Below are 17,797 nucleotides of genomic sequence, written 5' to 3'. Positions count from 1 at the left end.
GGTTGGGTTAAAAAAAGAAAAAAAATAAAAAAGCAAAACACAAAAGAAACCCTTCATTAAAATCAGCCCAATGTTTTAAAGATTTCTGATAATTGTTAAAAATCTTTGAAGTTGTATATAAAAATCAGAAGATGAAAATATGGTAAGTACAACATGGGGAACCAAATTAACAAAAAATCTACTTTAGAAAGGGAGTAAAACTGTTCTCCCTCAGCATATGAGCTTCCTAGACATATTGCTTCCAAATCCATAGGATACTGCATGAAAAGACACATGAACCACTTAGAACAACTAAAATAATTATGAGTGATCATAAATAGCTTTTTCCATCATACGCAAACCATGAAGACCTCTCAGGAAAACATGGACAACTGAACTGCAAACAGATGAAACGGATCTTTTTACAATGATGTTAATATTCATACCAACCTTCCACTCTTCCCCCACCAACCCCAGTAAATCAGTCAAGAAGATTAATATAAAGACAAGAGATTTTACCCTGGACTTAATGTGATGTCAAGAAACAAACCCAAAGCCCAAGAATGATGTGTTTTTCGGGAGGGTTTTTTTGTTAGTTTGGTTTTTTGATAACAGCATGAGACTGTATAAATTCAGATGCAGAACAAAAACCCCCAAATAAGCTCTGAGGGCTCAAAGGCAGGGTTTGGGGAATGTTTTGCTAGAGAACCATGGGGATTTATCTAATGTTTAAGACTAATAGTTCTTATTCAGAATTAGCCTGAAAATTGTGATGGGCTTTGACACAAACAGTATCTAGGTATGAGTGCCTACATACTCCAGTATATTTTTTCCATACCACCAGATCTCTCACTTAGAACATTTAGAATTACTATTGCTAATCCATTACTATTTGCCTCAACTTCTGGGCAAAGAAGGAACCAGGAAGAACAGAAATCACTTAAGGACCCACATGTAAAGCAATCCTGAGCTTCACAAAACAAATTCTCCTTTTTTGTTATATTTTTGGATTTTGGTCTGCATCCTCTTTTCATTCTTCCCCTTGCAAAGCCTGTAATTTCAGTTTTGTGTTATCACAATAAACAAACAATAGTATAACTTTTAGCATATGCTTTAACACTTTTTAAATACTTCCCAACCAAGTTTACTTCACTGAATTAGCTACAGCTTCTGAAGTTTGCTTTTGTTTTTTTTTTTTGTTTGTTTGGTTTTTGTTAAACATACCTTCCTCATTGGACTTCAAACCAGCAGCTATTGCTTCATCCATTGTGTGCGCTGATTCTATCAACTGCAAAAAACAAACAAAAAAAAAAGAAGTCAATTGCTAAGTAGTGAGATTTAATCCAGTTGAACAGAGGAAGATAATGATACATCAGCGCGATTGAAATATACTTTAAAAACCACCCCAAAAACCCATGTATTATAAAATCCAAGAACAAAATTATCAGGTACCAAATTAGCTAGACTGATCGCATAAGCTGTATTTGGAAACACTTTAAAAAACTTACTGGAAATTTTTTTTAATATTATCTCATTTATTATCGCTTTTTTTCCTACTTCAGAAACATACCGTGCAGGTTTACTTAAAAGCTTTTTGTCAAAAACTAGTCAGTGTTACTATTACAAAGCCAGATGATCCATAAAACTGATTTCTTAACTCATAAAATGTCTGTATACTGTTACGTCACATTGGTCAACGTCCTGAACGTACATACATGAAACTTCTAACATGCCTCAAAGTTTATCTATACTTCCTTGCAGTCCTAGATTCTTTCTCCATCCATGGGTAATCTCAAAGTAGATATTTTGTACAAATTAATCGGATGTTGAGACTTTCAGAATGCTTTTTGTAAATGAGATAACTGCAAGAGAAGCAAGTGGTCTACAGGTTACAAATGCAAAAAACCCACAAAAAATGAAGTTATGAGGAATCCTGATTCCGAAGTATCTGTCCACGTTTATAAACAGCATCTTACAATTTTGTTATAAACACACAATTTCCTTTCCAAAAGGCTTATGATTTTTCCTTAATAGCCTTCATCAGTTGCGTAGGGTTTGTCAGGACAGACTGTTCCAGATTCTTCATGAAGGAACAATATATTTGCCTAATATTCCTCCGTCTTCCTTCAAAAATGTTGTGTATGTAACTGCAGACAACAATTTGCACAGCCGCTATGTACTACAAAGTTCTGCTGATACAGGAGCTATCTTACACTCTTCTGAGAGCAAGTACCATCAGCACTACATACCACTGAGTAGTTAAACACACCACTGAAGTCATAGAACAGCAGTCAGACACACCATGTGTCATTTCTAGCTAGTTTCTAAGCTACGATGAACTGTTATCACTCTGTGATTTAAATACGTCCTATGTAGCAGCCAAAAACTAAAACTTCATACATTCTGGACACCTAGAATGTAAATTTTACTACAACATCCAGGAGAAAAAATTCCAAAACTGCTATTTGCAACCTCTTCTTTCTTCCTAAAGTAGAAAGCCTAAACATAAAGCTTGATCAACTGGGAAAAAAACACCCAGCAAGGAGCACCAGTATAATTTCTGTATTTCTTTAACGGCATTTCAACAACCAGGAAACTTAACAGATTAAATTAAACACATTTAGCTTTGAAAACTAAAGCTAGTGAAAACCTAGTCACACATCAGCGCTGAAAGGTAACCTTGCTAAAAATATATTTTACTGTACTGAAGGTATTTTACTGTAATAAGCTACCAGAATGTTACCGTAGATTTGTAGTGTACATTGGACAATGGCCAAGAGTATCTCAGATTCACGTGTCAGCATAATCAGAATAAATCATAGTAAGTTCAATCCTACTCTCTTTTTGCCTCACTGGAAGTACTAAAGGCTTTGAGTATTAAATTTCATAAATGCAAGGGTGCAACGTTTCATCTACTGGAGAAAATGACAACGATTTCACTCATTCTGCATTTAATCAATTAGCTGCACTCCAACAATCGCAGCTATCAATAGTTATCAACCAAGACAGCTATAAGTAAGATTAAACGTCACAACAGAAAGAATATATATAAAATCTCTATACACTGGAATTCACTGTTGCTGAGTTGATCTAAAGGGGTTTTTATATATATGTAAAAAAAATGTGTGTGCGTATAGATTCATTTTTATATATATGTGTCTGTGTATGCATGCACATGTATACAGAAGTGTTAAATGGCTGTAGTTCCACTAAAATACATTACTTCGATATACCCTTTTGCTAATAAGAATTAAAGCTGTTCCCTCTAATAAAGCCAGAAGCTTAGGAATACTGCTTACAAAACAGTCATCAAGATAAATCAAAAGAACAAAGCATTATTACTTGTAGTAACTCTTGGTCACTTCTTTGGGGAAAAAGTTCCTTCAGTGTTTGCAGCTTTGCATCTCTGATGTCTTCCTCTACACTCTTCTTCACAGCTGGCAGCTGATGCCCACCATTTACATATGATAACTGGGTTCGTTCATCTTCAGGCTGTTCATCCTCATCAGAGCTACGATGTATGGCGGAGGAGAAAAAGAATTAAAATCTCTTTTTGCTTATGAATGTTTTACTTTGAGAACGTTACTGTAAACCAAACCCAACGGGATCACACAAAATGTGTTTAGATGCGTTTAGTAACACTGAATCAACACATACCCAAAGTGATACCTCCTATTCAGGACAAAATAAAGCATATATGATTAAGTACAGTCTTCTGTTTGCAGTAAACGCATTTCAACTTAGCAAAGGAAAGAAGAAAGGAGGAACAGACAAGGGAAATACCATGACTTACCCTCGTATTGTGCTATAAAAGGTTACTTGCCAATTTAGCAACAACTGTCTTAATACATTTCATCATTTCAGCTACCTGAATTACATCAGACCATCTCAAGTTTGTCTCAAACAGTCTTGCTAGTATTTAGCTGCCCAACAGATAAGCAGATGTGGATAAGTTCTTTTTAAAAACTTTCCAGGTGCAGTATCAACTCTCTGTCCTAGTTCTTAGCTCACTGAGAAGAAAATTCAAAGATCCTTATGCAGCATCTTAAACATCTAAACATGGGAAGAACCTTTGTGAGAAAAGCAAAGCCCTGAATTTACTGGAAGATTTATTATTAGAGCTAACCTGCAGGAAAAGCAATCCCTATATATTTTTCACGATATTCAGTTTAACAGACAAGACTAAATGTAAGCACAGGTCTCCCATCCTACTGCCCTCCATAGGCACAGACAAATCTCTTTTCCTGAATGAAAATTAATTGAACTGTATAGAGTTTGCCATTTCATAGGGACTTAACCATCAGAAAGGCTTGCCTGCAGGTCTCTTTACACAGATATAGATAAAAGACTAAAAATAAACCATTTTTTTCTCACTGTAATGTTCTTTAGCAGTTGCAACACAATTCTGAAAAAAGTAGTAACTTTCCACTTGCGTAGAAGATACACACTATTTTGAGACAACTGTTCATCAAATAATCCTTTTCTCCCTATCCTGTTCAAAAGGCACACACAGCCACATGGACTCTCTGGTTGTGCCTCTTAGAGTAAAAAAATCCTCACAACAAAAAATAACCCAAATCCTCTTCAATCCACAAGCCATCTAGTTGTAAGCTTCAGAAGATTAATCCAACATCCACTTTAAAAAAAGTCTTAGTGAAATGGCGTATTAAAATTCTATTAGCATATTTCAGATCTTTTTGCCTGGATAAGGAGAAAAGTTTCTTTCTAAACTGCATTTAAAAAAGAATAACAATCCAAATGGAAGTGGTAACACTGCAATTACCCTATGCTTTCCTATCAGGGATTAACATCTAGATACTTGTCAACAAAGCCAGAGTTGCACACATCATAAATCTTGTCCTCTCTGTATAATCACATTCTTATCAAGCATGAAGAAACACTCATTTAACCACTAAATGAGTATGACTCTGACCCACAAAACCTTGTGTTAAGAGCTCTGCTTTTTTTTCCAACAGAGTCCAGACAGTGACTCTGGTATTGAAGCTTGCGGCACACTTCCTTTTAGGAAAGACACGCTTTCTGCACTCTGCTCTATCCCTTATTCAGGATAAGGGGGGATGCGTTAACCTGCAAAAAGAAAAAAATTCACAGAATCCCCAAACACTAGGTAACACGTGCACTAAAACGCACAGTGCAAAGACACGCAGATTGACTGATTCTGTGCAAAGCCAGACTAAATTCAGCACAAGCCAGAGCTCATAAGCCTGGCCAGATCCAAGCTACCTCCTGCCACGCTCTCAATTCATTTATTAGCTCAACCAGAACGTCACTTGTGAGACAGCTTAGTGGGATCACTACACATCGATTGGCACCTAAGCCAACACACCGTATTGGGCACTGGGGTGCCTGGTGCATAAGAGACGAGTGGCTACACAGGAATAATGAAGAGCACGACAGGATGTAGATTATGCTCATCAATTCCACTAGGAGCCACTTTGCTCTCTGTCTCTCACTCCCAGTAATCAGAATACAGCATAGAAATAGCAAGCTGCGGCTCTGCAAGTTGAATCCTGCAAGACTTATTAGCGTCGGCTCCACACGGTATAAAACCGCTTGTACTGCTTCCAAATCGGGTTGATCCCAGCAGCAGTGTAACTATGTTTACACAGCACTGCACACAAGCCAATTCGGTGCATGTAACCAGCTTGCCATCTCTGTATCCTTGCACAATCTACAACTTAAACCATGGAAACAGGAGTTCACTCTGCTAACTACTAATTCTTTTTTTTTTTTTTCCTTACCAAGTATCTGCCTTAAGTTGAAACTTCAGGGAAGATGCATTAAAAAAAATTCAAGAATTTCATATAATAGTAGCAGGGAAAAGCATTATTTCATTTCTGCTGACGAGCTCCAGTAACTCCATGCTCTGCTTAAAGACTGAAAATCTGATAAGAGACTACACCTGTTAAGGATGCTATTTCCATAAAAGGTTTCTGCAGATTAGTTCAGCCAAATTATCAAAAAAAGCAGGTTAAGCCATCTTGTTTTGCTTAACACAAGAACATTTAAGGGGCACAGACAATTACCACATTTCGGTCACACAAACATATAACTAGCAGGCAATAAATAGCAGGGATTTCTTTAAACCATTCCAACTGGCTGCACAAGATATCTGTCTCTCCTGCACTCTCAATACTGCCTTTTTAGCACCCACGCAAGTGACTCTTGCACACTATTCTCTTCTCTCCCAGCTTATTAAAAAATATAAATTTCCAAATCACGAAAAAAAGTTTTCATAAGCATAGCAAAGACATCATGCAAAGACATCGTGCAAATAATACTTAACTTCAGCTCAGGAACTCATACTATACACTGAAGCTCTACTTGCCTGCCTGTCCACTATGGTTTCATAAAAAAATGAAACAAGCTAAAATCAACTCCAATATAGTTTAAAACTAATAAAGCAAATATTTTATGGTTAAGCTTTCAAGCACCCTTAAAAGGATTTCAGAGGGGCAGATGCACAAACATATAACGAACATCACACGTATCACTCAACATCACAGAACTCCTCCCTCCTAAGTGCTTTCTCTGAGAAAATGACTTAAGAGCTGGATTCTTCTCCCCTGGAAATCCAGTAAAGTTTAGTTAGGGGCAAGTAAATCACAAACCAGTAAACCAGAACCTTGCCTCTGATTTTCAAGTCAGTATTTCAATTTAGAACATCACATCAGGTTGCACAAACATTACATAAAACTGGTTTAAAACATACATTACAACTGCATATCTCCTTGGAGCCCTGTTTTCTTTCGCAGCACTGAAGTTTCTTGGTCCTTCATCTTCACTGTCTGAAGACACATCTAGGAACTGTACGCCTCTTCTTTGCTTGAAGTAAGATCGTTGTCTTGTTCTCTTGGCTTCAGGAGTTTCTGGGATGGCAGAGTACCCTGTGCAAGTCATTTCATAGGAGAAAAGATAGGAGACAATGACTTATGACTTACAACTTCAAATATTTATCTGTACTTAGAGCATCAGATAGCTATGATTTCTTCCTTATAAACAGCAACCATTTAAACAGAGCTCACATCCTTATGCTTGGAAAATTCCTGGAAGCTATATTCGTTAAAGTGGTAACCTACCTGGCAAAAGATCCTCAACCCTTTTACGTAAAATAATTTTTATACCACGAAGTTTAAGAGATCATGTATTTTAGGTTAATAACTACTTATAAATACATTTTTATTTTTGGAAAAATAAATATTTAGCAAAATCCTCTGAACTACTTCCAGGCTGGTCAGGACATGGATAGAAACATACTGGTGTATCTGATGGCTGATTTATGATCTGCTTGTCTTGATAGTTTTCCAGAAAGGGAATGTCAGTGTTATACTGCAGAAAATTAGGAAGCCACACAGAGGAACTTGACAGGTAAGTTGCAACTCCCATAGAGTTATAATCAATTTAGCCAGTCTTTTCCACATTACGTTCCAGATGATTCTTAACAAGGAAACTTAGCATATGGAATGATGCTCCCTGTTATATACAAAGCATCAGGATATACAGAATCTATACATAATCAGGATATGTCACTGTGAAGACATCTCACGAATCATATACTACCTTCAACGACACTTGCAAAATTGACCCACTGTGCATGCATTAGCATGTATTAACTTTTCAGTTCTGAACAAGCTTGTAAGACAACGAAAAGCATAAGCAGCCAATCATTTCATATAATTCCTCAATTAGTCATGAATAATGCATGACTAAGTCCCCCAATGTCAGCTACACCTGAAACCAACTCCATGCGTGTATCTAGATAGGGAAAACATGACCACACAGGGAAATCTACACAAAACCTGACATACAAAATAAGTCTTGAACCTAAAGTGAAGAGAGGATTAGAACACTGTAAAACAAAATCAAAAAGACTACGCTTTGTTAGACTTGGCCCTGTCGCCCTCTTTCAGCACAGTACCAAATGCAGCTAAGGCACAGTATGCTCTAACTACATACATTGTGTATTTCAAGGTGGTTCTAACTAAAACTCTGATGCTCCCATATAAGCCTGGGCAAGGTAAAACACATGGTTCAATCCATTGCCTAAGGAGGCTAGAATTATTCTGCTACCATCTTTAGAAAACCCTAAGGAAAAAAAGCAATTTTTAATTGATACACATGGACTCAAACATGTAGCTTCTAGCTCTTCTGTCTTTAAACCTGCATTAAACAGAACTAAATGCTTGGACACAATTGCCACCTCTTAAGTGTGCTATTTCATGTCAGTAACTGAAAAAAAAGCACTCAAGGCGTTTTGGGAAAGGTATGAGCCAAGAACTGTACACAGCCTGACCTAGTGCAGCAGTCCCACGTATTCAAGACTTCATTCCTTTCTACCACTTCACCATTTTTACAGCCAGTGATGGAAAGAAAGAATAGTTGGTAAGCTGAGTGATTTTGTTTAAGACCAGACAAATTATGGACCCCAGAGGCATATGACTGAAGAGAAGAAGAAGAATGCATGGAGCAGAGAACATGACAGCTGCAGAGAGCATTTTCTGTATGAAAGTAATCCTGCAGGAAATAAATTTAAGATAATTCACTGGCAGTATTTGATGGAAACAAAGATAAATCCTAAAAGTACAAGCAGTTTGCTGACAAGGGAAACTACCAGGTGATACTGGCTTTGAAAGGGAAAGATACCCAATAAACTAAAAAAACCATGGTACTAAGCGTTACATAGCCCGCTACTGATAAGGAAAAAAAGAACTTGAAAATGGAGCTTAACACTGGTTAAAGGGATGGGAGTGAGTGTAACTCAAACTTCTTTAATATTCATGAGGAAATATAAATAAGGGTTCAATGACAGTTCAAAAAAGCAATCATTGAAGCCTTAAGTCTCCAGATGACCTTAGCTACGCACAGGAAAAATCCTATCGAAAATATGAAACACACTTCTAACCAGGCATTATACCATCAGTTTGGAAACAGAGGAGTGCGAAGGAAGAGCACATAACCATCATCATCTCAGCTTTTAATTAACGAAAGGACACCACAGTCTGTCAGAAAGTTAGTTACAACAAGTAATAATTGTCTTGTTTCAGCATCCTGTTTCAGCAGAGAAACCCAGGTTTTACTTTCCGTCTACAAACCTCTATAATCTAGCATTTCCATATTTCTTACCGACCAGGTTTAGTAAGAAGGGGTTTGTCTGTCTTTCATGCCAAAGAAGAACCTGCTTCCCAGGTGACTGGCAAGTTTTACCTCCGATCTGCCGCTGCTGCCACCCAGCCCACACCGGCTTCCCTGCTCCAGAGCCAGGGGCACACAAACAACGGCTGCCCCCTGCTCCCCTCCGGGCGGACCAGGACAAAGGTCCGCAGGCAGCAAGCACACACAATGGGGACCCCTCCAGCTGCTGGCCTTAGACACCCAGTCCACCCAGGATGGAGCCTGAGTCTCCTCACTTGCTGGCGCTGGAGCAGAGGAGCCCCCAGGGCCCGTGCCCCACTCCAGCTGTCGTCCCAGACCCCCTCACGCAGACTTGCAGACACACACCCCACGGCTCTCTCCACCCTCTACCCGGTGGCTGGCACCAGGTCCCCTCGTCTTGGGCTGCCCCGTGCACAAATGGGCAGCTCAGACCCTCTGGTCCATCCCTGGCTTCCCAGGCCGCTTCCCCTGTTTGCTGGCTCGTCTCTGGGTACCCCCACTCCCTCCGCAGGGGCTGTGCAGGGAGGGGGGTGGCACCGCAGACACGCAGCCCTCCGCAGCCCACGCCGGCTCTCACTTGATTTTCCACTCACTTTGGTCCCTCCAGCTGCTGGCACCCCAGGCACATGGGTCCCTGTGACCCCCCAGTCCTCACTCCTGTGGCTGACACCTCGACCCCGTGCACAAGAACGGATTCCCCTCACCCAGAAAGTAGCTAGAAGAGGATTTTAACGAGAAGACAGGACTGACCATGGCGATCACGAACAGGGCATGGCCAGACAAGCATACTGACCTGTCTATGTATAACCAATTCCTGCTATCCCCTTACACCTCTATTTTCCCCACACTTGTTCCTCCTCAAACCACTCTCATCCCTCCCCTTCCCCACCTTCGGTTCCTCCCCTTAAACATCCCATAGCAAGTTTTGCAGGAACCTAAAAAGCTTTTATTTGCATCTCATAGTAAGTCCCATACCCCCAAAGGTAGCAACCCCCCTCAGTCCAAATGATGCTCCCAACAGCCTTGCTGATGGCTCACGGCAATGGGCATCACCCTCAACTCACGAGGCTGATGGCCCTCCTGTGACAGCCCTGGGAGAAGCCAGGGCAGGCTCCATTCCTCCAATCGGGTTATTTGGGCTCCCCCACCCTCCGCTGTGCCTCTGTGCAAAAACAAGCATTCTACCCCATGACATGACACAACAAATCCCACCCATGTGGCTGGTATTGAAGAAACAAGTCCCCGCTGTTGATAGTGTCTGATTTATGTTATAAGAAGACGGATGAGAACACACAGCAAGAGGTAGAAGAGACCCCAAAATTAGAGAAAGAATAGCTATGGCTTATGAAGAACCTCAGTGAAGGATGACAGACAGTAATATACTCTGAATTGGGGTGGTAGATGGGTGAAAAATATCTCCACCCTCATTCCTACACCAAAGAGCTTTAAATCACAAATAAGAAAACAGAGCAAAACAATTACACAGGAAAGGTGCAGAAGAGTCAGCTGCAAAACTCCTGGGAGAGTGGACTTTTAATGATACAACTGTCAGTGTAAATCCTCATATAAAAGGATTTTACATCCTTTTGTATGCAAATACAGCATCATGGGCATACTCTCCCCTCTAGCACAACAATCCTATCTTATAACTCACGCATCTATAATCCAAACACCAGTGGTGCTTTCTCAGCTGCTAACTCTGGAACCGTAATTTCGACTGGAAATAAATGTAGTTTCTTCTGCCTCGGTTCACTAACATAAACTAGCTGAGTCCAGTTACTACAAAGCGTAATGCCAGTTTTCAAAGCTGATTTGCCAGAAGAGACTAGAATAGATTCACCTGACAATCTAATGCAGAAATGAGCTACGTGGTGCCTAATTCCTTCGTTTGTGCTAAAAGGCCTCAACTTTAATTGAGTTATCATAAAAATCTAAACCTTTTCCACCACTTTTAAAACATGACAGAGGATTATGGTAATGATTTTTAGAAGAGGCAGAAGTCCCACTTTGCAAAGTAATCTCCTTATCTTGAAAAGCCCATACACCTGTAAACTTTGGAAGGCCTAAAAATTGCTAGTTCTGAAGCAGTAACATACTGTTCAAAGACAGGCCTCCCTGCAACCAAGACCAACATGTTGGCAGCACAAAGTTCCTCAGCGGTACCTTCTTGTATCTATCCATGTTTGGAAGGAGATGAGTTGTCCTCACCAGTCGCTTTGCTTTATCTCAAAACCGTATCAAGTTTTAAGAGGAATACAGGAGAAGAGCAAGAGAGACCTTTGGGAATGTATAAAACATTTTTATTACCTTTAAACATAGAGACGCAGGCAAATTTATTTCAGCAATTCCTCTGTAGCAAAGAAAAATAAAGCAGAAAACTTCTGGAGGTTATAAAGTTGGACCAGCTGAGCAAGAGCTATCACAATAGGACAGAAATACAAGATGCATAAAAAGATGTGAATGGAAATATCAAAACAGGCCTATAAGAAACATGAGACGTTCACATCTCTGCTGAATTAACAATCAAGCCAGTTTTCATGATCTTTGCCATGTAGGTTAGACTATATTCCAAACATATTCCTCCAGTAGCATGACACGCAAATGACAGGTACTCATGTCAGCTTTGCTAAGAAGCATCCTTATTGGATTTTAAAAAAAAAAAAACCAACAACAAAAACACCACCAAGGAAAGTTTACAAAAATAAGTCTTAAAAATAATTTTATTCTTTACAATATAAACCTTCAAAGAGGTTTAGATTTAACTAAAAAGAGTATTTACTCTTTCACTTGGTGACTTCTCATTTTATTTTTACTTTAATTAGCAATCACTGTCTAGTCTTCACAACAATTCCTAACTCCTGTACCTATGAAATGCTGAGTCGCCAGGAAAAAGCATTCTTCTTCTCAAAAAGGCAGTATCTCCTTCTCCTCCACCTATTCCACTGAACAGAATCCCTTGTTAATGGGGGGCAAGAGAGCAGAAATTACATATGTAAGAAGGAGCCCTCATATTTAGAGCAAATTATAACCTTGTAGAATAGTAACATATTAAACAGTTATTGCCACAGCATGTAATTATTGGAGACAGAATTTCCTGATTATAGGTGATTAAAAAGGACTATTAAGGAATGCCTGCAATCCTAAGACCAGTGTTTGACTCTAAGGCCAGAAATAAGAAAACACAGAAGTATCCCTAACTGAAGATGTAAACTACAAAAACAAACCCCAACAACTGGTTTTTGCTATCATACAAAGAGAGTCCATGAGAACAACTGGATCAAACTGTCTATGATTATATGGAGACAGTGTTAAGTTATGGATGAAGGTACTCAAATGCAACTGTTTTCATAATTTAGAGCAAATATTTTGTTTAGTTTAATCAGTAAATGCACAGCTTCAACTACTCTTGAAAAAAAAACCTTCACCTTGAAATTTTTTTTTTTTTTTTTTTTTTTAAATCATACTCACTACTGCCTTTCTGGAAGCATATACCTAGGGCAGAGCCATAATACATTGCCCTGTAATTCTAAATATAACCTCCTACACAAACCATACATCACACTCAGAGAAAGCCAGCCTCTCTCTCCCAAATAAAAACAAAACTGAGGTAATACTTCGAGGCTCACCATATTTACTAACACTGCACAAGCATACATTGTCAAATGAAAAGTAATTTCCACCTCGTTTTAGAAAGCAGTATCAAATGCATGCTGCTCAAGTCTACAAGCTAATTAATATTCTATTTTCAAAGCAAAGTCCTTTTCGTTTGCTAAAATAATCCTAGATATCAGCGTTAGTCTAAGGTGCTACTTAAAGAGACCATTTTAAAATGATGATTTCTTCAACATGTACTTCCCATGAATCCTTAGAAAAGTTCACTAGGTACCGCGGTCATTACTTTTTTCCAGAAATGCTTTAAGTAGAATTATACTCTATGAACTGTGACATAAGCAAAAGACATGACTTCCTCAGATCATAAAGAAACTGATAACAGGCGAGAACAAAAAAAGCAGTCCCAGTGCAAATGAGTGATGTGACACTCTCAACACCGTAACCTGAAAATGCAGTCATTTGGGTTATGTATTTGAATAGTACAGAGAGGATATCAACAAAACCAACCATCAATAACAGGATTATATATAGTAGTTCAATTTCATCCACAACTTTTATTTCTATTCATTATTGAAGCTTTGTAAGCATGCTTTTTGAATACAAATCTCATTTTGCAATTCATGATCGTAATTAATCTAATCTGTATCGTTCTAATACAGTTCTGCTCCATTTTACAATTGGAATAATCACATTATCTTAGTACAGCAGGCTATTTACATAATTAAAAACATCTAATTGAAAATTAAGAAGATGGTAGCTTCATTGTTTTCTTAACAGACTTACAGAAACCAAATGCGAGTATTATTTAGTAAGTAATACTATTTTTTTATAGAAAATTGTAGTAAGCCACTCCAATGCATTTTTCCAACTCTTTAGAGAGGTATGTTTCAGACATAATTTGATAACTGCCCCCATACTTCGTTTCTACCCCTCAGTTAAGTGATGTTCAGAATTACCACTACAACTTGGCTGCAAAGTCACTGCAAGCCTGCATAATTTTGAATCTACACAAGTGTATAAAGACGACCAGTTCTTCTGGCCATCATACTACAAATTGCTTGTCAAAGTGTAAGGTATGCATGTTCAATACAAAGCAACAAGAAGCATTACGTACATACATACACAGTGTACAGAACAATCTACCAATATCAGTTTGTTCTGGGAAAACAAAACAAAAAAATTAGCTAAAAAAATAATGGTGTTTCATGACACAATAGACATAATCTGACTATTTTTTCCAAGATGAATGAAATTAAACCAATCATAGCTTTTCGTTAGATACATATTTCAGGACACTTGACAAAACATAAATCTAAAGAAATCCCTAGGAAATTATACGGAACCACTTGCACTCCTGAAGGAAAAAGTCTGATTTTAAAATTCTTTTTACATACACAATATGATTGCATGATATCCAACGAAATAGGACAAAAAAGGCATCAGCTATTTAATAATTTTTTGTTTGTATAAGTGAAATAAAGAACACTCTCCTCTTGTTTCCCCAGTTTCATGTACCAGTATTTTGTGAATCCACTGTGTTTGTCTTCAGAAGAAATATGAGTAATTGTTCACAGAATCACACAGAAACACTAAGGTTGGAAAAGACCTGCAAGATCATCAAGTCCAACCATCAACCCAACACCACCATGCCCACCAAACCATGTCCCGCAGTGCCACGTCTACACGGTTTTTGAACGCCTCCAGTGATGGTGACTCCACCACCTCCCTGGGCAGCCTGTTCCAATGCTTCACCACTCTCTCAATAAAGAAATTTTTCCTAATATCCAGCCTATCCACCAAACTTCCCCTGGTGCATCTTAAGGCCGTTTCCTCTTGTCCTGTCGCTAGTCACTTGGGAAAAGAGACCAGCACCCACCTCTCTGCAACCTCCTTTCAGGTAATTGTAGAGAGCGTTGTTGTACTCACATGATTTACTGAGCATTAGGGCAAGTTATTTTTATTTAGCTTGGTGTAAACTGCTTCTTGTACAAAACAACTCAATACTTTGACTTCTGTATTTAGCAGTAGGAAGAGCTCACAGTGCCATAAGCCGGTCATCTCTGTACCTTTTCCATGATAATACAAGAAAAAAACCCAAATATCTCTCTGTTTTATTTGACCCAAAGCAAGAAAACTTCGGTCTTCCTGTCGCTAATTAGGAAACAAGGACGACAGGCCTCTGCTAATCAAATCTAGTTTCCTCTTTTACATTGAAGTGCCTCATATCCCGCAGACAAAATTTGAGTGTTTTATTTTCGGTTAACTTCTATAGATGTAGAAAGTGTTATTTGATTTTTAACATGGTTAAGTGATTTATTTAAATGGGTTACATAACAATGATGTGCAAATAAATGAAAAAAAAGTCACCAAACCACTCCATCTTCTTTAAACACTCGGTATCTGTGAAAGATGAAGCATTATGTAAATCCAAAGTATTAGTAATTACATCTCAATTTTAAATGTTAATTAGCACCCCAGTTCTACACTGGCATCTGTGTCCATAGACTCTTATTTAAGTCAGCCACTTGCTGTAATTTTGTCTGCACTTCTACTCTACTCTGTTTTACTGGTAGCTACCGTCATCTCCCCCTAGTTTTCCTCACAATTACTTGGCCTTCCACCACAATTCCTCTTTTAGACTCCCCTTCACCTTTCCTTTTATTACCTCATATCTAAACTCCTACTCACGCCTCTAAATTGGGTATTACATCCCTTCTCCTCCTCAGTCCTACCCCTGTAGGACATAAGCCAATAAAGACCAGTATTTTGAAAAAAAAAACAAGCCCCAAAGTTTGTTGGCCTTGGTAGTTATGGTCTATCTACATGCTTCCACTGACAAAGTCAAGCCCACAGTCAGATTAAAGGAACAAATATTAAAAAAAACCCCAACAAATCACAAAGACAAATAAGCCACAAAACAAGCAGCACCATCCATTACTTCACATCTATGTTCACAGTTCAAGAAGGGTACCTGCATTCAGTAACTCCTACGCTGCACAAGACAGCAACTTATCACAAACAGAGGATGACACCTGTTCAAAGCGCACATCCTCAGAGTGCCAGTGTTTTCATGCAATCCCTTACAAAGCACACACATGCAGAAACCACAACTAACAGTTGCTCGCTTCTTGTGTTAAGTTGTCCCTGCCACCAAAACATCCTCTCTGCTAGTGGACAGGCTACTTAACTCCAGACTGGCAACTCTCAAGCCAAGATTTAGAGGTTTTTAAAATATAAAGCACCAAATGATATTTACGAACATAAATATGAGAGCAATCCAGTCAACTGAAAACAGTCAACCTGCACAAAACCAAAATTCATGAAATAGTAAATATCAATCAACTATAATATTGACTTGGCTCACCTTTAAAAGAGGAACTCCTCCTTGTACATGAAAGGTTCTCTGTTATCACATAGATAAGGTGCTATAATAAACTGCCTTCCACCAAGGGAAAGTTGTATGCAAAACAAATGCAGTTAAACAATAACAAATGATATTGTTGCTCCCTTACCGACTAAACGCACAGTCAAAGTCTTCTGATCTCTCCAGTAACACTTATATCTTGACATCTGTATCAGAAGTTATATGGAATGTCCAAAACATATAAAATAATCAGCAACAAGTAATTTCTGTTCTTCCATTCTTACTTCTTCAGTGACTGAAAAGCTACTGGTGAATGTGATTATGCAGTTGACAGCCATTACAGTTGTTTATTAGTATTAACTGATGAATCCAAACAGAAACAGCACACCTCTAGTGTATCAGCCAAAGAAACCAATAAATTACTACACAAGCAAGTTTTTCACATTTCCATGAAAACCACAAGCTACTGCCAGAAAAGAGGACAAACACTGCTACAAAACTATTAACACAATCAGCTTGTGAGAATCAGCAGCAGGTTTCTCAGCTCTTTACAAAACCAGGCCCGACTGAAGAAAAACTGTTTTCTTTCTTTTCAGTTTTATCTGTGATATTCCACATTGCATTAGCCTAGGACTCTAGTGAAAAAGTTAAGGCTATGTAGTGTTGCATTTATCAGAGAACTAAAAGGTGGGTTTTTTTCCCTTGAAAACCCTGAGATACTCTATTAGTGTAAAATAAGTATCAGTAAAGATAATTAATAAGTAGGAAAGCATAACACACTGCAAACATTTAAGTTGTAGCTTGTTTACTCAATTGAAAAAGGTCGTTTCATCTTTAGTTATGAGGTGATTTCCAACTTGACTGTAAATGTACAGGTTCAATTAGAGCAAGCACCGTTATAAACAAGGATGCTTTTCTGGAAATTGCTGTGAAATACGTGTGCACAGAAAAGCACGTTTGTAAAACAAGCAAAGAGGAAAAATAAAACCAGAACAAAAGACAACAATTTTTTTATTTCTAGAAATGAAGTCCTTACACTGTTCTTACGCTACAAGCAAAACACCTGACTCACCAGTTATCTCTGTCGCATCCGAAGCTGGAGTGTCTGGCCTGTTGCTATCATCTGTAGCGTCATCCTCATCCCCTCCAGCAGCACTACCCGCTGCAGTAGAATCAGCTGCCTGCACCCGGGCTGCCGAAGGAGAGACGGTTTCCTGCTCCGCGTTTTTTCTTTTCCTCTCAAAGCGAAAGCGGTCCAAGTTGTAGAGACTCATATTCCCAGCCTATCGCTCCGCTCTGCCGGAGAGAAGCCGGGCTCGACCGGGCGGTTTCTGCGGGAAAATCCGGGAAGAGGCGGCGGGGCTCATCAGATACAGCTCAAAAAGACGCGAGCGAAGTGACCGGCCGCCGCGGCAGCGGCCGGAGGGCCCCGCCGACCGGGCGTTCTCGAACGCGTGCCCCCGTTCCCAGGGAAACCGGAGGCCAGCGACGCTGTCAGGCAGCGGGGAGGGGCCTGCCCACCCCCGCCCACCGCCTTCCTCCGGCTCCCCCGGCCTCCCGCCTACCCCCACGACGGCCGGCACCCCCCGGATCCCGGCGACGGGCCCCGCACGCACCTGCCGCGCACCGGGGCCGACACCGGCGAGGCGCCGGTAAGGGAGGAAGGGA

General features: G+C 39.4%; 1 protein-coding gene across 1 annotated transcript in view; it reads right to left on the bottom strand.

The window, feature by feature from the left end:
• SMARCAD1 (SWI/SNF-related, matrix-associated actin-dependent regulator of chromatin, subfamily a, containing DEAD/H box 1) overlaps positions 1-17,403 on the bottom strand; it is a 44,483-nt gene extending 27,080 nt beyond the window's left edge. The window contains exons 1-4 of the mRNA XM_059817459.1: positions 17,202-17,403; positions 6,713-6,887; positions 3,322-3,490; positions 1,204-1,267 (exon numbers count right to left, since the gene is read on the bottom strand). Coding sequence (XP_059673442.1) covers positions 1,204-1,267; positions 3,322-3,490; positions 6,713-6,887; positions 17,202-17,403 — 610 coding nt within the window. The remainder of the gene's footprint in view (positions 1-1,203; positions 1,268-3,321; positions 3,491-6,712; positions 6,888-17,201) is intronic.
• Between the last annotated feature and the right edge of the window lie 394 nt (positions 17,404-17,797).

The sequence above is a fragment of the Gavia stellata genome, chromosome 5 (assembly GCF_030936135.1).
Source record: "Gavia stellata isolate bGavSte3 chromosome 5, bGavSte3.hap2, whole genome shotgun sequence".
Classification (NCBI taxonomy): domain Eukaryota; kingdom Metazoa; phylum Chordata; class Aves; order Gaviiformes; family Gaviidae; genus Gavia; species Gavia stellata.
The sequence above is the reverse complement of the archived record's forward strand: the minus strand, read 5'-3'. Positions and strand labels throughout refer to the sequence as shown.